At 43.2% G+C, this 20,733-nt stretch overlaps 1 protein-coding gene across 1 annotated transcript; it reads left to right on the top strand.

Moving 5' to 3' along the window:
* Positions 1–6,409: 6,409 nt before the first annotated feature.
* On the top strand, positions 6,410–19,453 carry HOATZ (HOATZ cilia and flagella associated protein). Its single transcript, XM_081890062.1, has 5 exons — positions 6,410–6,763; positions 9,093–9,166; positions 14,178–14,237; positions 14,435–14,484; positions 18,893–19,453. The coding sequence occupies exons 1-5, from the start codon at positions 6,466–6,468 to the stop codon at positions 18,957–18,959; spliced, it is 549 nt and encodes a 182-aa protein (XP_081746188.1). The 5' UTR covers positions 6,410–6,465; the 3' UTR covers positions 18,960–19,453.
* The last annotated feature ends 1,280 nt before the right edge of the window (positions 19,454–20,733 follow it).

Genomic DNA, 20,733 nt, shown 5'->3' with positions numbered 1-20,733 from the left:
TGGTACAGAGGATCAGGTGCAGGATCATAGCTCAGTGGTACAGCAGCTGCCCTGTCTGCAGTGTGGTTCCAGGTTCAATTTCCTGGCATCTCCAAGTAGGGCTAGGGAAGATTCCTGCCTGAAACCCCAGAGAGCCACTGCCAGTCAGAGTAGACAATATTGAGCTACATGGACCAATGGTCTGATTTTGTATAAGGCAGCTCTCTGTGTTCTCTGAGAGCCAATGTGGTGTAGTGGTTAAGAGCGGTGGACTCGTAATGTGGTGAACCGGGTTCGCTTCCCCGCTCCTCCACATGCAGCTGCTGGGTGACCTTGGGCTAGTCACACTTCTCTGAAGTCTCTCAGCCCCGCTCACCTCACAGAGTGTTTGTTGTGGGGGAGGAAGGGAAAGGAGAATGTTAGCCGCTTTGAGACTCCTCGGGGTAGTGATAAAGCGGGATATCAACTCCAAACTCCTCCTCTTCCTCCTCTTCTTCTTCTTGTGTTCCGTGCTTGGGCAAGCAACACTCAGCATTGCTGAGCCCCCTGATACCTTGCATGCTCGGAGGGGAGAGGTGCTTGTTTCCTGAGGCTGGAAAAGAGTGGAAGCTAGGCATTGCCCCACCCATTACAACACTGCCACCAAATGATGGGTCCCTTTTACCCATCCCTATCAGGAGAAGTTTAAGGGCACCATTGGGCTGGGGCTAGATTTGCCCCATGAGAGTGAATGGGAGCCAAGGGAAAATCCTGTTTCTCTCCATAGACTCCCAACGCTTCTTCAGGTTTGTTTCTCAGCCACACTAAAGCATGAGGGAACTCTGGGGCCTGCTATGGTGAGGGGTCACAACCAGGTGTACTCCATGCTGAGGAAAAGACCCATGCCTATAGTGTGTGTGTGTGTGTGTGTGTGTGTGTGTGTGTGTGTGTAGAGGTAGTCATTCAAAAAGACCAAAATAAAAATAAAAATTGTGAAGGGTACTGCACCGTTCTCTCTGACCACCAGAACACTATCCAGTCACCTCTAGCTTTTGAGAGTTTACCAGGTATTGCTTTCAGACTTTCAAGGCTCTTTGTGGCCATCTTAGACTAGAAACTTGCTTTTAAAAAAATATATATGGAAAATGAGGATTCGCGAATTCTGCTTTCATTACCTAACTTTTTGCCAGCAGCTGGAAAATGAGAATACACACAGCCCTGGCGCAGCATGCAAAATACAGTGCACTTTATTATTTCAAAGCAAAGGAACGAGCGAATGGGAGGTGTAATTGCTGGAAACGTTTTGTCTTTTTCAGGCTCGGATGCTGCAGAAGTAGCATTTGGTTTGTAGGCAGTGTAGTTAGCTGATTGTATCCGTTTTCCTAAGCAATCACTAGCTTCACTGTTATCAAAACAAGGCGCAGAATTCCCCCAATGGCAGACCTCGCCAGCGCTGCAGAAAACATCCGGAAAGCTGGTTCTCGGCTTGAACCCAAAGAATTGCTATCTGTCTCTGTTCATAATATCCTGTTTCTTCGTAGAAGCCACCAGCTCACCAGCAAGCAAGACAAAGGGGCTTTTAAGAGATGATGCTGACTCAAGGAAGTACGTTGGATGGTTGCCAAGAATCTGTGTTGCTTCGTGACCCGCAACATTAGGAACACACTGGCAGCCTTGTTACGATTTTAGCACTGGTTGGGCACGATCCTGTCACAGCAGAATTTGGCCAGGGTTGAATGGGGTGGGGTGGAGGGATCAGAGCCCTGGGATCAGGAGAAATAAAGCACCAGGGGTGAAGTGGGAGAGAGAAGCAGACAGAGGCCAAGTGCCAGTCTAAGGCAGGCAAAAAAGGCAAGGTTCCCAAAGCAGCCGTGTGCCTGAGGAAGCGGAACCTGCCAAATAATTCTCCACAGGAAGGAAGAGCATATGGGACATGCCATTTATAGAGCACGGTGGAACTACATTGGTTTTCTGGGTCACCTGACTGGGTACTGACGGAGTCAGTGGGTGCTCAGGGGTCACCTCTGGATAACACAGTCAGACGCTCCTTCTGCCTAAATGATGTAGGAAGCAAGGCTCTGGCATCCTAGTCTGAGGGACCTAGCCTTTCACAGCCTTCGCCAACCTGGACTGCAACCCCCGGAAGCCCCAGCCAGCACACTGGCACCAGGTTGACAAAGACTGCCTTACAAATCCAGTGTTAGTGGTCACCTGGCCTGAATTTGCTGCTGGAGGACAGATATCCTGCAACCAGGGCTCGTTTTCCTATTATGCTACATAAACCACAGAGTAGGGGAGCTCACTCTGCATACGCAACTCCTTTTAATATTCCCTCCTTCTTGTGTCTTTCCCCTTTATCACCAGAGGAGAGAGCAGTAATCACAGGACCTGGTTAGCATGGGATGCTCTTTGCAATCAAGAGTTGACAGAAGTGAAGCAAGTTGTACGTGGTTGCATCTATCTGATTCCAGCTTTTGTCCATATGCAATGCTCAAAGTCATTATCGATCACACATTTGGGAACACTGAAAGCTCCTCCATCCTTTCAGCCAGCCCTGATTTTTTCCCCATCAAAACCAATGCATTGGTTTTGAAATGGAGCATGAATTACTATGCTTTGGGGGCAGAAAGAGTTGGCCAGAGTGGCCTTTTTCAAAAATAGTGCTCGTTTTCTTCCTTACGCCATGTAAGGGAATAGGAGACAGGTGACATTTCTTCTCCTCAACATACCTGGGGGGCAGAGCAAAAAGGAGCACCAGCAGTTTGATTCCTGCTGAAAGAACTATGTGCAAACAGTAGACAGAAGTGAAATACTGTACTGCTGAAATTTATGGGGGTATAAATGGTGGCTGCCTGGAAAAGTATTATTTTACGCACTCTTCACCCTAAGTGCAAACGTATCCAGAAGATAATGGAGGGGTAGGGAACCTGCCATCCTCCAAATGTTGTTGGACTCCAACTCCCTTCAGACCCAGCCAGCACGGCCAATAGTCAGGAATGATGGGAATTGTAGTCCAATGGAGCCTGGAGGGCCACAGGTTGAAGAACACTTAACTTTATTTATATGGGTCCTTTCCAACTGTGTGATTCTATAATAGCAATTGCAAGACCACCATCACTTTTTTAATGTACTGTAAAGGGTATTGTGCCTTCGAAATGTCTTCTCAGTTAAAACACAGGTGTAACGTACATAATGCAGAGAAACATCCTGCCCCATTCTGTGCAAACGTACCTTTTAGTCTTCACCACAGGGTTCAGATTGAGCCCTCTTTTTGAAAATTAACCGTTGAGTTGGATGTATTTTCTAACTGCTGTCACTTAAGATAATGTGGGAGGCTCGCAGAGTTAAGGAGGAAATTAGGCTGCTGGAAAGAGTCTAAACACCAGCCTTGTTACCAGGCAGTGTAGTTAGCTGACTGACGAAGGCAACAGTCACTAACAACACGGCCAGGTAAAATGGCCTGTCTCACCTCTGGCTAGAAAACACGACTGTTTGCATGGAAGCTTTGGAAACTGAAGCCTGGAAGTAGCATTCTTTGAAGAAAAATCAATACAGAAGGTAAAGAGCTGAAGAGGTCCCCTCCAGAAGATGGCACCTATGTACCTCATACGTACCTGCTAGACCACATACGGTAGATCTGGGAACTGGCGCTTGTAAGCGCCACAGTTTGTTCCACACTTGCAAGGAGTCAATTCTTCAGTGTGGCAGCCATGGAACACCCTGCCCCACTGAAACTGCCTTTGCTGCATTGTTATCAGTGCCTGCTAAAAATGTCTATCTTCCAGCACACCTAACGAGACATGTAATTTAAGCATATAATTGTGATATGGTTTTATGTGTCATGTGATTTTAGTAAGCATATTTGTTTTTAAATTGCTGGTTGTATCACACACAGAGAGACACACATATATAAGTAAACACTTTTAAAATGTTTTTATTGGTATTTTTAATTAATATTTCAGATTGTCTTTTGCAAATCGCTTAGAGGTCTTTTGAATCCGTGTTGCATACATTTTGTTAAATAAAAAGTTAAACCTGCCTGCCATTCTACTAAACAATCAAGATGGTTATTCTGACTCCATTATTATTTATTAGCTTATTGTTAATTTACAGGGCTCCATGTATGTGTTGCCCAGCCTATACTCATATTATGCGCGGGTCAGAGATGCACTGCCCCTATCCCTGCAGAACGGCTACTGTATCCAATGCATACTCAGCTCACATGGGAGGAAAGACACTACACCAGAAAATAGCAGGAAAATGACAGACATTTCCACGCACACAGTGGCGTAGCGTGGGTTGTCAGCATCCGGGGCAAGGCAAGTAATTTGTTCCCCCTAACCCGTGGATTTGCGCCCCCTAACCCTAACCCCCAGATGTTGCGCCCAGTGCGGCCGGCCCCACTGCACTCCCCATGCTACGCCACTGCACACACACACCCCCAGCATTCCTGAAAACGCTGCAAATACCCACCAATTGGGCATCCTGTCAACAGTGCCCCTCACGAGCTGCCCACCTACAAATGCAGGAAATGAGTTTAATGATGGTGATACAGCCTCATTGAATCAGTGAGCCCTAGCTCAGTGGTAGATCATCTGCTTTGAATGCAAAAAGGTTTCTGGCTCAACCCCCAGCCTCTTCAGGTAGGGCGGGTTAGAACTCTGCTTGATACCCTGCAGAGCTGCCACCAGGTTAGTGTCAAAAACACTGTGACTGACAGACAAAGACAGCCAGTTCGATACAAAGCAGTCAGCATCCTATGTTCTCCTGAACACAGACAACATGCAAGATGATGCCACACTGTGGACTACAATTCCCACCAGCCCCTGACAGTATGGTCAATGGTGAGGGATAATGGCACTTGTAATCCAACATTTGGAGAGCATCGTGTTGGTTCCACTTTTTCTGGAGCAACCTTTGCCAACCTGGTGCCGTCAAGATGTTGCTGGACTACAACTCCCATCAGTCTCAGGTAGCATATTGTGCTGGCTGGGGCTGATGGGAGTTGTTTTCCTGCAACATCTTGATGACGCCCAGTGCTATTCTGCTATGAAAAAAAGGTGTCAATACTCACCAGTTGTTACAATAAGTACCACATTTTTAACCAGTACTTTTCTTCCAGAAAAAGGTCCCCTGTGTACCTGATGGTGCCCATTATAAGTGGGGTCTTTTGGGGGAAGGGGAGGTTGCAATCTTTTTGTTGTGAACCACCCTGAGATCTGCGGATTTTACGAGAAGCAGTCCCGGTTTCTGATTTGATCCCAGAATGTCCCGCTTTTCCTTAGAACACCCCTATTTTCGTCAGAGAAATGTTGGGAGGGTGTGGAGTTATCCGACCCCCGAGCCATCTAAAAGGCAGCCCTGTATAGGAAACATTTTAAATCATGTTTTTATATGTGTTGGAAGCCACCCAGAGTGGCTGGGGCAACGTGGTCCGATAGGCGAAATACAAATGGTAAAGTTATTATCATGGAATTGGACGTCCCTATTTTCATCAGAAATGTTGGGAGGGTATGGAATTTAATAAATGGGAAACAATGAAATAATTACAGACTCTGAGCGTTTTTCCTTACAGTGGAGATGGTACAGAAATGAATGTTATGAAATATTATGTCTCCCTTTTCCCGGTTGTTGCTGTTATCTAAATATTTTACAAGGACAGGAAGAAACATCACGGACAGAATTGCCACACACAGGAAGAACAAGGATATATAGTTTGAGAAGCCAAGTTACAGGAAACCAGGCAGAGGGCCTTCTCGGTAGTGGCACCCGCCCTGTGGAACGCCCTCCCATCAGATGTCAAAGAGAAAAATAACTACCAGACTTTTAGAAGACATCTGAAGGCAGCCCTGTTTAGGGAAGCTTTTAATGTTTAATAGGTTATTGTATTTTAGTGTTTTGTTGGAAGCCGCCCAGAGTGGCTGGGGAAACCCAGGCAGATGGGCGGGGTATAAATAATAAATTATTATTATTATTATTATTATTATTATTATTATGAGTGCCTCACCTGTAGTTTTATCAATCATTTAATGTGTCAATACGAATGGAAGTTGTTAATATTGCAGTTGTTGTATAAGGGATTGTTATTTTGACTGGAGTGTAATTGAAATTAATAATATTTGGGAACGCAGAAATAAAGTAAATCATCAATTCTAGCATGCGGGGAGTGGGCACTTATATAATTTAGAATATGAATGATTGGTATTAGTAAATGTATTACAATTTGGCGTTGTTATAATGAGGCTATTATTGGATTGCAATGGAAAACGAATACAAAATATGATATATATAAAAGAAATGAAAGTTATGAAACGAATAGGAGACACATCCCGAGGCCCAGGCCACGCCACCTTTCCCCGGCCACCCCGCTTTCTGCCTCTACTCCGAATCCCCCTTCATCCGGGGTAGAGGGAGGCCCAGAGCGACGGTTGCCAGCGGGAGGCAGGTGAGCCGCCGGAGCGCAAGGGCGGGAAGGAGAGCGTGAGGCCTCCTCCTCCTCCGGGCGCCATGGAGACGCCGAGGCCGGAGACGCCGAGGCCTGAGGCCCCTCCGACGACGGCAGCCGCGGCCGCCATGGCTTCTCCGACGCCGCTGCCTTCTCCCGCCTTCCTGGCCTTCGCGGGCTCCTGCGAGCAGGACGTGACGCTGGCCAAGTCCTTCTGGAACTCCGTCACCCTCCAGCCGCCGCTCGAGTCCCGCCTGGGGCCGCGAAGGGACTCGGCCAGCTGCTCCAGCTCCAGGAAGGGCTCCCGGGCGGAGGCGCCGAGCGGCACCAGCCTGCAAATCCCCCGCACCCCCGACAACAGTGAGGAGGGAGAAGAAGCAGCGCCCCTTGGGCTTCCCTGCCTCCCGCCCCCTTCTTTTCCCCGGGCAGGGCTTCCTCCTCCCCTCTGGCTCCGAGCGAGGGGAAAGTCAGGGTGCCCCGGGGCACGTGCAGAGTGCATGTCCTTTCTCCCCTGGGGAAAAGGGGCGTGGCCTGCGTGAGCATCCTCAGCCCTGGGCCTGTTTTGTTGTGTTGTACTGTACAGGGATGCGGGTGGCGCTCTGGGTTAAACCACAGAGCGGGTCGGTGGTTCAGATCCCAGTGACGGGGTGAGCTCCCGTTGCTCGGTCCCAGCTCCTGCCAACTTAGCAGTTCGACAGCACGTCAAAGTGCAAGTAGATAAATAGGTACCACTCTGGCGGGAAGGTAAATGGCATTTCCGTGCGCTGCTCTGGTTCCCCAGAAGCGGCTTAGTAATGCTGGTCACATGACCTGGAAGCTGTATGCCAGCTCCCTCGGCCAATAAAGCGAGATGAGCGCCGCAACCCCAAAGTCGGCCACGACTGGACCTAATGGTCAGGGGTCCCTTTACCTTTTACTGTACAGTGGTACCTTGGTTCTCAAAATTAATCCGTTCCAGAAGTCCGTTCCAAAACCAAATGAACAAAGTAATGCAAAATAGATTAATCTGTTCCAGACTCTTAAAACTAACCCCTACAACAGCAATTTAACATTAATTTTACTACCTAACGAAACCATTTTGATCCATAAAATGAAAGAGATAAATAATGTACTGCAGTCACACAGTCAACCAGTAGCGGAACTGGGTTCCACGCAGTCACAGAAACGAAACAAAAAGCCGCAAAATAACAAAAAGGGACAGACCTCCGCACAACACTCAAAACAGAAGTGCAGCACTCAAATCAGAAACAATACTCAAAACATTGGGCTTCCGAAAAAATGTTCACAAACCGGAACACTTACTTCCAGATTTGCAGTGTTTGGGTTCCAAGTTGTTTGAATACCAAGGCGTTTGAGAACCAAGGTACCACTGTGTTGTTTTATTGCACTTCCCTCCAAGGAGCTCAATGTGGCCTACATGGTTCTCTGCATCTTACCCTCCCAGCAGCCCTGTGGGGTAGGTTAGGCTGAGAGAGGCTTGAGTGGGGATTCGAACTCTGGCCTTGCGGGTCCTAAGTCCAGCAAACTGCTACTAAGAGTGTATATTTAAGTGGTTCTCACAACAACCCTGCAGGGTAGGATAGCGTGAAAGAGGGACAGATCCCTACAAGTCACCAAGGGAGCTTCGTGGCTATGTGGGCCTCGCAGGTCCAAATATTTTAACCACACTTGTTCAACAGTCTCCCCTTCTATTAGTCGAACTTACTACCATACACTGCCATCTCCCCATCTTCTGGGACATTACTGTTCTATTCATGGGGTCTGGGCATAGCTGTCAACCTTCCCGTTTTTTGCGGGAAATTCCCTTATTCCAGTGCTGTTTCCCGCTGCTATCCCGGATTGTTAGCTATCCTGTAGACTGTCCCTAGGACAGGTGAGGCTGCTGATCCCTTATTTTCAAATCTGAAAGTTGACAGCTATGGGTCTGGGTGAGCATCCTCTGTTATATCTAAGGCCATCCCTTCAAGCTTATCTACCTTTTTATCATTAGGAGCCCCCATCTTCCTGCAGAGTAATCGGGCGGGATACCAGAGGCATCCCTTTGTTAAACTGGAGGAGACACTGTGCCGGGGGGGGGGGAGGAATCACTGTTTTTCTCCTCTTGCTGATAATTGCCCGTGGGTTGCCACCCCAGTTTCCTGAGGGCAGTGAATAGCCCCCTTTGCCTGTAAGTCCTGACACCAGCCCACATATTCTCCAGTTAACCCGCAGTTCACTTTGCAGGATTGATTTGAAATGAATGCAGGGTCTCTTTGCCCTAGGAAATGATTTTCCATTTCTTCTCCCGATCACCCCACTATTTAATGTACCTCCTCTTGGCCACAGGAGTACCCAATTTTTTCATTTCTTTAAAAAAGAAAATCATTTTTCAGCAGATTTAGAAGTAGCTCCTTGTAGGTTTGCCTGCAGCAGGTAGGAATTGTCTGCATGTGACTAGACTAGAGATCTTTGGCAAAATTGGCTCTTCTGACTAAAAAATGGACAGCTGTTCCTTTTTGGGAGAGTCTATCTTAACCATTCACCCTCCTCATCTTGTGGTATGCCTTCATTCTCTCTTACCATCGCTTGCTTAGGTATTAGTAGCTATTGCGCCATACAGTTTTGAATTATTCCGTAAATGGGGCTTATTCCCAGGTAAATGGAATTAGGACTGCAACCTCACTGTTTTACTTTCATTTGTTTTATTTAGAAAAAGATGATGACAAAAGCACAGAAAATAGTGTTGCTGGGGAAAGTGATTTGAAGGAACAGTATATTAAGAAGGTAAGATTCCTTCATTCTCAGAATAATAATAATAATAATAGTAACATGTTTGTGTTTTATATTATTTTTAAGTGTCTTTCCTGAAAAATGATTAGAATTCAAGTAGATAATTATATATATGCAGATCTTTCTATATTGTTTGTACAGGTTAGCCCCCACACACACACCAGAAGCCTTTCTATCTGATTATCTCTTTCACTGAAGAAATTGAGATAATTAAATTGCATTGTAAATCTGAGAGAGAGGAAGACATGTAAGCACATTGGATTAGAAACATAAATTTGAAAAGATTGAAATGGCCTTTCTTCAAGATTTGCGCTGCACCAGTGATTGGGCAGAAAAATAAGCAAGCTTTTATTGCTGCATCAGAGAGAGAGAGGGGGAGAGAGAGAGAGAGAGAGAGAGAGAGAGAGAGAGAGAGAGAGAGAGAGAGAGAGAACTGTATTCTTGGGCACCCCCTGTTCTCCAGTCAATAGTTTGAGCCCAGAAATGCATTTTACCAGACAAACCCAATGCCACTTAGCAACAGGTACTTAATTATGGACAGGGCTGTATTAAAATAATCATAAATTCTGTATCCGCGTCTAGAGACTCAGTAAGAAAAGCTGGCTTTGGTAGCCTGTATAATTTATGTGCAGATCTTACTCAGCTGCTCCTCTGGCTTTGGAGATTTTAGCAGCCATAGCCAGTGCATGTTCAAGCATATCTTTGCAGCCGCGAGGGATACAAACTTGATTTCAAAAGAAATGAAAGCTAAGATTCTCAGCTGGATTCTTTGCTCACCTTGTTTTTGTGGCTGTTCAATATAGTGTGCTCCTGGCCCTGTATATGGAAAAGGTGTGTTTGGGTATGGGTACATGACAGGGGCATTGCATAGAAATCTTCTCTTTTTTTCCTTTTTGCACACAATTCTTGAAAGCATTTTGTATTCCTAGTGAGTGAAATGGAGGGCAAACCGTTTCCAACCCTTGATTAAAGTTTGGGTGGCCTGCCTTGGGCCATACAAAATTGCTTTGTGAGACAGATCCTGCCCACCAGCTGTAAGCTTGTCATTCCTGCTGCACACTGAGTATATCCTGACTGCAACACAACCTTGGTATGGGCCAGTGGATATTGATTTGGATTTAGGTGTAAGGAAAGGGCAGTGGTTCAGTGGCAAGAGGGACATCTGCTTTGTGTGCAGAAGCTCCCAGGTTCAATCTCCAGCATCTCCAGGTAGGGCTGAGAAGGATTCCTGCCTGAAACTGTTATGTACTGAAGTTCTCACCTGGGCCAGCAGGGGGATACTGTAGATAGTTATGCAAATAAGGGATCGAAAGTGACGTTCAGTGATTGGATAGTTTTAGAAAATTGTTACAGTTACGTTGTACTGGAGCTCCATATAAGCAGGCTGACTGAACCCTTCACTTCAGTTCTGTTCTGACCTGTGAATAAACAAGAGCTGTTGAAGAATCGCTGTGTCGTCTGATATGTTCACCCACAACTTAACAGAAACCCTGGAGAGCTGCTGCCAATCAGTGCAGACAATACTGAGCTAGATGGACCTGTGGTCTAATTCATAGGGAAGCCGGGGAATTCTGACAGCAGCAGAAATTGCTGGTGTTCGCTTATTCATCTCATGTCTGAAATAGAAAACAGAGTTTACTGCTGTTGTTGCTTTCAGTCCACAATGATACACAACAGATTAAGTTTCTTCCCTATTTGCATTCAACTTCCTCTGCACTGAAATGGGTGGGGTGAAATAATGTTAAGACAGCGCAAATTACATTACTAATTACATCAGGACGAAAACAGGGCTGCATGCTTCAAATACAGAATGGAATGCGAAAGTGATGCCTTCTTACAGCTATACTGATTCAGTTTAAAGCAGATTCCTTGTGGGATACCTGCATTCCAAAACCCATCTTTGTCCCCAAATTACTGAAATTTATGTAGACTTAACTTGAGAATAACGGTGATTTTCCTCACAGGGCTTTGGAAGAGATTAAAAAAATGGATTATAAGGCTTCCAAACACAGTAAGGTTTAACCCTAAGCACATTTGTTAGAAAGTCCCACTTACATCTAAGTAAATATGAAGGATTCTGGTGAACAAACGTTGCTTTCAAACCCAAAAAAGTTGTTTCTTTAGCCATGAATCCTTAGGTCAGGATCACTGTGTCCATTGTGGACTGTGGGCTGTCCTCTAAGAAGAAGGATGCTGTTGGTCTAATTCAAGTTTTGGTTCTGGAAATCAAGTTCAAACATAGAAACAAAGCCAGGCTGAACAGAGAAAAGCAACCAGAAGTTCTTAGTTACAATAGTGACTACTCTGCGGCTGTCAGGGGAGGCATTTATAGCCAGCATTGTAGAATATGGGGAACCAGTCTGGCAGTACAGTCCATTAGACTCCATCAATCAAGGAAAATTCCAGGTAAGTTGCTGTCACAGGATGTAGGAAGTGCAGGCTCCAGCAGCAACAGTTATGTCAGTTCTAGACTTGTTGGGACCACATCATTTATGATGCTGCAGCAGATGTAACGGGAAATTGACCACTGTTCTATATATCTTGATGGGGAAACACCATGTTGGCTCTTTGCTAATTAACTCCTGAAGCACACTGTGGAACTAAGCATCTTTTGTCTCCTGGCTCACTGCGCACATTTATCATTAAGCTAATTGAAAGTGTAAGTAACATTACTGTAAACCGTCTAATGTTACAGTATTGTGCTATGGCTGCTAGTGCTAGCCTGTAGTTTGAGGATATTTCCCTAATTTTAGTTAAAAATTCCCTCCCCCTCTTTTTATATTAAATGAAAAGCTTTATATCTCAGGGCTGGGAAGGAAGCCAGATTCAAGCAGTCGTTAGGAGGAGCTGAAAAGTGCTGAGGTGTGCAGCTGTTTCTTGCAAGCCTGCATTCCTACTTATTGCAATTAATAACCATATAATGGATTTCATCTAGCAACATCCATTAAACCTACCTAGTAGAAATTGGATTAAGAGGAGAAGTGAGCCTGTTCAATGTGCCCCCCTCCCCTGTTATTTTGTTAAATATGTTAGCCACAAAATATGTGAGCTCAAGATTGCTCAGTTTTTCGCATCATAAGTCATCAGCAAGTCTGGTTGATTTTGGCTAGAAAATTATTCTGTAGAGCCATATGGTTTTATTTTTTCAGTTTATTAGTCACTTGCTACAGAAAGTCTCTAAATTACTTTTAAAAATTCAAGAACATAATGCTAATCAGAAGGTAGGGGAAACAATATGTTACAATTAAAAACCATACTTAATTCCATAAAAGAGACTCAGTAAAGCAGCAGCAAGAACTGTATAATCCAGCAACATCTTCTTAACCAACCAACTTCTCAAGGTGGTTGCACTGGAAATGCATCATAAGCTACCCAGAAGCTCAGATAGGGTGGTTGTAATTCTTATATAATATGTATGTAGTATGTAACTTTTGATAGTTTGATGCATATATGCTTTTAAATGGTTTGTGAACTTTACCCATGTTTTATTTGTGTTTGTGCACTGCTAGGATAATTTTTTGATGAAGCAGTTTATACATTTTTTAAATAAATCAATAATCTTTACAAGTCTTGGTTAAACCAGAGAAATTAAATATAGTAAAGGACCAAACTAACTCCGATGTGTAACCATCTCATTTGGAAGTGGCTTTTTCAAAAGCAGAAGTTTCACAAGAGGTATGACTGATTGAAAACCTAAGAATCTAAATTTGTTGACAAAACATAAGAATGAATTCATTTCCCCTTTTCTTGCACTTGAGAATTTTCCAGGCTATTTTGTTTTATCCAAGCAACTCCCACAACAAAAGATGCAACATTCTGACTCACTATATCCCTCTTTTTCTGCTTTTGAAACACAACTGGGAGAACTATTAAGTCCACGTGCATCCTGCAAAATATAGATCATCAGGCCAGAATAGCGCTCCAGGAGACGTCTAAATTCCATCTCATCAAGAGCAAAACTAATTTGTTGTCTTGCAGGAGGAATGGAGATTTTTCAGAGTAGCAAATCACATTCTGTTTTCCTTTGCTTGAACTTGAGGTTTGCTGTTTGGGGTGTGGTAGCTTACAGAGCAAGTGTTTGGCATCAGCCTCTCCTTCTGATGTGCTTAGCATTTCAACCCATTGGGTTGGATCCAGAGTGAGTTAGTTGCCCTTCGTTTCCAATTAAATCAGTGGGACTTAAGTCATGCCTAGGGATGCACAGAAGCATTGATTTCCATCATGTCCCGTGTACATCACAATCAGCACTGTTTCCATTCTGCTACAGTTTAGCTTCTTCTAGAAGCTATGTTATTCTTACTAGCTGCTATGGCTAATACTGACATAATTAATTACTGTACAGGATTAATTTCAGTGGAAGGGAAACCTCAGGTAATGCAGAAAATAACATAATTATTTATGTAATGTTTGCAGACTAAAACACACACATAAGAAAGTGAATACCGCTCATAATTGCTTACATTCCTGATTAATTGCTGCTCCTCTTTCCAGTTCCGATGGAATTCTCTGATATCTCTAGTCATGGCTGACTTGTCCTGTTGAATTTAATGAGACTTCAGTTCAGCTAAGTTAGCCTGAAACTGATCGATTATCTTGTGAACTGCCAGATTGAGGGCAGTATATAAATTTAATAAATAAAATTAAAAAATAATCCTTAAGAGCAACTCTATAAGTGTACAAGCTGACGTGGAGAGAGTGTGTGACTTGTGAGTTCGTAGCAGAGGATGAGACTTGAATAAAGTAGTCGTGATTTATAGCTGATTGTATAAGCCAGTACATGGTTGAAGTTCTCTATCAGCTGGGTGAGCTTGAGTCAGGTGGATCTCCAAAATTAATTTGGCTCCTCCGTTCCACTACATATGACGTGTAGAATTGCAAGGTTGGCTTTACAAACATTTCTTCTCTACAGGGTCACTTTGCTGTTCACCCAGGTTGAACAAATTTGTGTAAAGAGTCCCAGATTCATTTCTCTGCATTTAGTTATTGCAAGTATATTTTCTTTCAGAGCAAGAAGAGAGAAGAAATAATAGCATTACTGAAGAAACAAAGGGAAGAGAGGATTGCGGTAAAATGGAGTATTATTCTTTTCTTAATGCGGGCCAAAACTTTGGGAGGTTGGATTTTTGTATTTAGTTTTTGCATGCCATAGTAACAAGAAATGGTACATATCTGATGTGCCAGTAGAGATAATGATACTTAGTTCCGTTGGTGCCTACAGTGTGACTATAAACCTTTTTAAAGTAAACTATATTTATTTCTCAGAAAGAAATGGTATCTGATCCATATAAGCCGAAGACCAGACCTCGTGAAAGGTAATATTGCTTTATTTCTTGTTTGTCTCTAATCATTTTTATAAGTTTTGAAATGTGAAACCTCCAGTTTTCTTTGCACTCTTGCAACTTATCCACATTTTTACAGGATGTTGTTGTTGTTTAGTCGTGTCCGACTCTTTGTGACCCCATGGACCAGAGCACGCCAGGCACTTCTGTCTTCCACTGCCTCGCGCAGTTTAGTCAAACTCCTGCTGGTAGCTTCGAGAACACTATCCAACCATCTCGTCCTCTGTCGTCCCCTTCTCCTTGTGCCCTCCATCTTTCCCTACATCAGGGTCTTTTCCAGCGAGTCTTCTCTTCTCATGAGGTGGCCAAAGTATTGGAGCTTCAGGATTTGTCCTTCCAGTGAGCACTCAGGGCTGATTTCATTCAGAATGGATAGGTTTGATCTTCTTGCAGTCCATGGGACTCGAGTCTCCTCCAGCACCATAATTCAAAAGCATCAATTCTTCGGCGATCAGCCTTCTTTATGGTCCAGCTCTCATTTCCATACATCACTACTGGATACTAATGATGAAAAAGCCAGAGTTTGAGTGATGTACACTCATAATTGTCAGTAGGAATTTCTCTAGGCCAGGGGTGGGAAGTAAATACTCAAAAGAAATAAGCATAATTAGCACAAGAGAGCAGGCTTTTCATTTCTGGTAGGTCTGGCGACTAAATGATGGCAAGTTCTCGGTAGACTGGGCCTCTGAGAAGCTTGTATTCCAAGTCTCTCCACTTAAAGTCGAAATCCTCCATTTCTCCCCCCTGGCTCTCTTTATGCTCTCCAACCCTCAGGTTATTGCACTGCTTCTACAGCCAATTCCCCACACACTCTTCATTTCCTTGGGAAGAAACCAAACATGCCAGAAAAACAACTGTGGACTGCACTTCAGGGTTGCCATATACTACTTTAATTCCCTGCTTCCTCCAGCAAAATGAATAAAACAGCACTGGCTTACTTTGCAGGGCTGGCTTAATCCACACTTTCTCAGGCACATCCCTGCCAATGTGCATATAAACAGTGATGGAGTAGATCTGCATTGGCAAAGTAATTTCATTTTACTATGAAGATCTTTACTATTTTTTTCTTTTAGTCTTAAAATGATGGGTTGGGGGAAGGATTATTTATGTGCCCAATGGGCAGGCTGAATAGGACTGGGGAGATCATTGAGGCACACACTTTGTAGTAAAACGAAATTATTTTCTCCAACACTGACTAAAACATGTAAAACCTGGCAGCATAAAGTAGCAGGTCTTATTAATTATTATTGGCAGGGTTTATATTCAGCAATGGGTGGGGTGGAGAATAAAGCCATAAGAAATTAAAAGCCACATCTTTTAAAAAAACTACCCCTCTGAGCTGACTTGGCATCTCACACACTCCTTCACTCAGCAAATTCTTCCCTTTTAATGTGTTAATTGATAGAATTTTTCTCAGCCAGGGCAGCTTATGACCCACAAGAAAGTAGAATTCAAACCCCCAGCTTGTTACAGTTTTGTAATGAGCTTGGGAGTTAGACTAAATGGGTTTCCGGGGTCCCCTCCAATTCTAGGATTTCCTGTGGATTCTGAAAAGAAAGAAAGAAAGAAAGAAAGAAAGAAAGAAAGAAAGAAAGAAAGAAAGAAAGAAAGAAAGAAAGAAAGAAAGAAAGAAAGAAAGAAAGAGAGAGAGAGAAAAAAGAGGCTGCTAAAAGCCTCCTGCCGCTACATGGGAGACAGACTGAAGAAAGGCAAATACAAATTGGCTCCGCCCCATAGGGCTTTAAGCATTCCAGCCATGGTGTTTCATGCGTTTGAACGAGGGCCTTTCCAAGCTGCCCTGGCCATCTGCCTGAATCCAAGAGAATGAGGGAGGCTTGGGCACATTTATTTGACCTGCACCAAAACCAGGAGCGACCTTCAAACAAGCTAGAGGGGCAGCTTGCCATAGCTTTTAGCACCTCCGCGGGCAGTGAACACAGCTGTTGTCAAACAGGCTGCCCCGAGTTCAGGGCTGCCCTGAGTCACCCGGCCACTTACTGTAACAATTTCATGGTGTGTTCCAGCACACATTTTTCTTGGGGGGGGGAGCATTTCATTAGATTGGCTGCAGGTCCACCTCCTGCTTTGTTGGGTTTCCTGGTACCTTTCCCTGAGAAATCCCATGGCAACTTCAATTTCTGAAAAGCCTCTTGATAAGTGCTTCTTCTATTGACACTTCATCTTTCTGATATAATTTTTTATAATATTTTTCAAATTCTTTTTTAATTTCTGCAATGTCCCTTATTGTCCTCTCTTCTACTTTTATCTTATTTATTAATTTTTTATTTCTTTGTTTCTTTGATTGCCAGGCAAGGATCTTGCCTGGTTTATTTGCCCATTCAAAATTTTTATATTTCCAAAATTTGATTTGTTGTTCTACCTACTGTTCTATAATTTTATTGTATTCTGCTCTCAGTAATTTAATTTCTTGATTTAATCTCTCTTTATTTTTGCATGCATAGGCCAATTTTTCCTTCTTTTTAATTTCTTCTAAAAGCTCCCTTTTCTTTATTCTTATATGCTGTTGAGTTTTGTTGTATGAAATATCCCCTAACATCTGCCTTCCCAGCATCCCACACTGTTTTTACATCTGTCCCTTTCCTCCAATTGTTTTCAAAATATTCCTTCATCAACTTTCTGGCTCCTTGTATTACTTTTTGGTTTTTTAATAGGAAAACATTCATTCTCCACCTTTTTTCCCCCTTTCTCCTCTTTTCCTTTAAGAGTTGGTTGTTCTGGCCGCAGCGGTTCCTATTAGAAATGACAGCTAAGATGGATGGTGGAGAATGCCTTATTTGTTCCAGCTGACTTTTTTGGAGTTCACCGAGGCTTTACCGTGCTGTCTTTCTGCAAGACATTCTTCTAAGATCACTCTCCTCCTCCTCTTCCTGCCTGCACATGTTGCATCCATTTCAGTGTTGCTTTTCCTGGGAATCCCAGGCTGCTCCCATGAAATGATCTGAAACAATTCCTTCTACTTGCTTGTTCTTACTCCCGGGTCCTCTCTGCCCACCCCCAATCCAGTTTTTCATCCAGTGTGGTTTTCTTACTATGTGGAGAGAGATCTGCCTCTCACTGGATCAGTGAATTCCCAGGTAGAATTTCCAGGCCCATCAATGTGCCATAGGAGGTCCGCTCGCATGGTCAGCACAGTGGTTAAAGACACACAATCCCTGAACAAAGACACCATTCTTTGGGTCCATCCTCTTACTAAAGTATTTGGGGGCTACTCTCATATATCTCACTGGGAGAAAGTGAGAATGGATGTCCTTGTTCGAAAACCTTGGCAGTTTTCAACGATTCATAGACTGATGACTCCCCTCTTTCTTCTTTCTGTCTCACTGATTAGTCTTCATACTCATTTAGCCATGTCCTCAAACTAAATATAGCAGCGAGGTTGAAAAATTCACTTCCTGTAAAGCCCTTTCCCTCCCTTTCACCACTCACAGAAACAACTTCCACTTCTTCTCTTTATCGTTCCAACTCCATAGCAAGGCAAAATTTAAGTGTGCTGCATGAGGTGGGAATGGGAGAATCTGTCAGTTTCAGCTTCCCTCGGTTTCTCGTTTTTCTGGTCAAGTTCAGTTCTTCACATTTCCACATCCGTTTGCAATTTTTTTAAGAATAAAAAGTTCTCATGAAATTCATCAGCACTTGCGTGCAGAATTCAACTACTATACACATTTCTATACAATTTTGTCTAATATAATGCATTTTTGTATGTTATTTTCACTAATACATGCAGTTATTTTCACACTTTAATATACAGTGGTACCTTGGTACTCGAATGGCTTGGCTCTGAATGACGGAAACCTGTAAGTAACTGTTCCAGTTTGCAAACGTTTTTCGGAAGCCAAACGTCCGCTGCAGCTTTCACTTGAGTGCAGCCAATCGGAAGCCACACCTTGGTTTTCGAATGGTTTCGGGTGTCGAATGGACTCTGAGAGCCAGTGTGGTGTAGTGGTTAAGAGTGGTGGACTCGTAATCTGGTGAACTGGGTTCACTTCCCCGCTCCTCCACATGCAGCTGCTGAGCGACCTTGGGCTAATCACACTTCTCTGAAGTCTCTCAGCCCCACTCACCTCACAGAGTGTTTGTTGTGGGGGAGGAAGGGAAAGGAGATTGTTAGCTGGTTTAAGACTCCTTAGGGTAGTGATAAAGCGGGATATCAAATCTAAACTCTTCTTCTTCCTCTTCTTCTTCAGAACAGGTTAAGTTTGAGAACCAAGGTACCACGCAATACTTGCCTGGAGAACTGAATTGCAAAATTTGTATGAGTGAGATTTTCAAATAATAGTTGTGTTTCAGTTCATATATCATTTCAAAAAAGCGTGACAGCTACTAACTTGTATTCTTAGTGCATTTTCTTGATTGGTTTCAGCGAAATTAAAAAAAAGGTACCAGATGCGGACCTTGAGGATAAAGAAAGTGTAAGTGCTTTACCTTGAGCATTTTGGTCAACATGAACAACTTGGAGAGCGATGTCTTTGTCCATTCAGAAATCCTGTCCTGTTCTTCATCATATTCTGCTTTGGGCTGTTCGGATGCTGAGCGCTTGTGGGATTCCCTGGCTAACTTTCTTCCTAAAGAGTTTGAGAAGAGTGCCCTATGTCAAAAGCTAATGGATTCTTCAATCTGGGTAGTAAATTTATTAGTTTGTCATGCCAGGCAACAAGGCATGGTTAGAAATGCTGAATACAATAAACTGGCTTTGAAACACCACCTTGTATTATGCATGTTGAAAAGTTAATCTTTTAGTGGTCTTAGGAGTGATATTCCTATCATTTTCTGGTTTGGTAGAGGCCATTCCCCCAAGATTCACACCCCCAGATATTATGTTTCTCTGTGACAAAAATGGTCATCGGGAACATGTAATGTACATTTTTAAGAAAATGTCTCTCCACAGAAACATGTCTACTGAAATAAAATACTCTAGTTTTCAGGGTTTCGTTGATATCCTATTGTATTACGTCTCGAAGGCTGCAATCCTGTGCACACTTCCTGGGGAATAAGCTCCATTGGGACTTACTTCAGAGTAAACCTACATAGGATTTCACTGCATAGTAATCCCTTTTCTCTGGCAGAAAATTGTCTAGTGAATTTTGCCTAGAATCCCCACTTCAGTCTTCTCCCTGGTCTTTGGCATTAATGCATGGAGATAAATTAGCAAGAGCTAAATCTACCACCTTGTTTTCAGTGTGCACAAATTGACACTGTTGAGTTGTGGGGACAATAATTTTTGTTCTATTATATGACTTTAACAATACTTTACACTCTTAAAACCATGAAGAAAATAGTTGGGATCGGTACGGCTGTGTCAATATTGAAAAATAAACTTTTTTTGTCCATCCGTATAGATCTTTGAAAAATATAAATGTATGTATTTCAGATCTCTCAGAGACTTGCCTTTATTCTTTCCAGTTCATAGATAGGCAACTGAGTCTGAGAGCATGCATTGCAGAGGATGCTTAGAAGATTACATTCTCCACATTCGTTAAAAGGATGTAATGCAGAATGCTTTTTCCTCCCTACACTAATCTGCTAAGATCTATTACAAGGTCTGTGTTAATGTAATAAGTTTACATTTTTCTATGTCATTCTTGATTATATATATGTCTCTCTGTATGTGCCTGATGGCCTTGCAGCACACACTCTTTTTGCTTTGTCAAAATCAGCAGAAATTTAATTAACATTTCTTTGCGTCAGCTTCTACAGCAAGATTTCAGGTCAGGTTCACACATGGTTTAGCAGGGGCTCATGATGAGTGAGTGGCATAGATACATATATCTGTATATATATTTATATATCAGGATCCTACTTAGAAAATCGCTGACACTTCTTCCAGAGAATGCGTAGCGGTGTGCTAATGTTAGCTCTTTGAGCCATTGCAATGCAGCTTTCTAGAAATGCCTTGAATGCAATTAGGGAGATGATCAGAATGACTAGTATTCATCTACGGAATTGCTAAGAGCAAAGCTGCATCATTTGCCAGAAACAAAACTTTTAGATCACCTGAGTTCACAAATATAGCTGACAGTCTTCTAGCATTGATTACAAATCTTAAGTGATCAAGTGGTATACATGTTTGAATTGGCCCTGAAAACACCTTTGTTTTTCATGATAATTGGGTAAAAAAAATTGGAAAAATAGCAGAAGGTGTTTTATCAGGTTCCACACACACCTCAAAATTGGAGCAATTTAGATTTCTGCATCCTACCGTGG

Source organism: Podarcis melisellensis (assembly GCF_964234715.1).
Source record: "Podarcis melisellensis genome assembly, chromosome: 15".
Taxonomy (NCBI): domain Eukaryota; kingdom Metazoa; phylum Chordata; class Lepidosauria; order Squamata; family Lacertidae; genus Podarcis; species Podarcis melisellensis.
This window is presented reverse-complemented; position numbering and strand designations above follow the sequence as displayed.

Bases quoted from the DNA above. Each gene is read 5' to 3' on its own strand.
- HOATZ (XM_081890062.1), top strand. From the start codon at position 6,466: ATGGAGACGCCGAGGCCGGAGACGCCGAGGCCTGAGGCCCCTCCGACG. The intron at 6,764-9,092 runs GTGAGGAGGGAG...TGTTTTATTTAG, and splicing joins CCCCCGCACCCCCGACAACA to AAAAAGATGATGACAAAAGC. The intron at 14,238-14,434 runs GTAAAATGGAGT...TTTATTTCTCAG, and splicing joins AAAGGGAAGAGAGGATTGCG to AAAGAAATGGTATCTGATCC.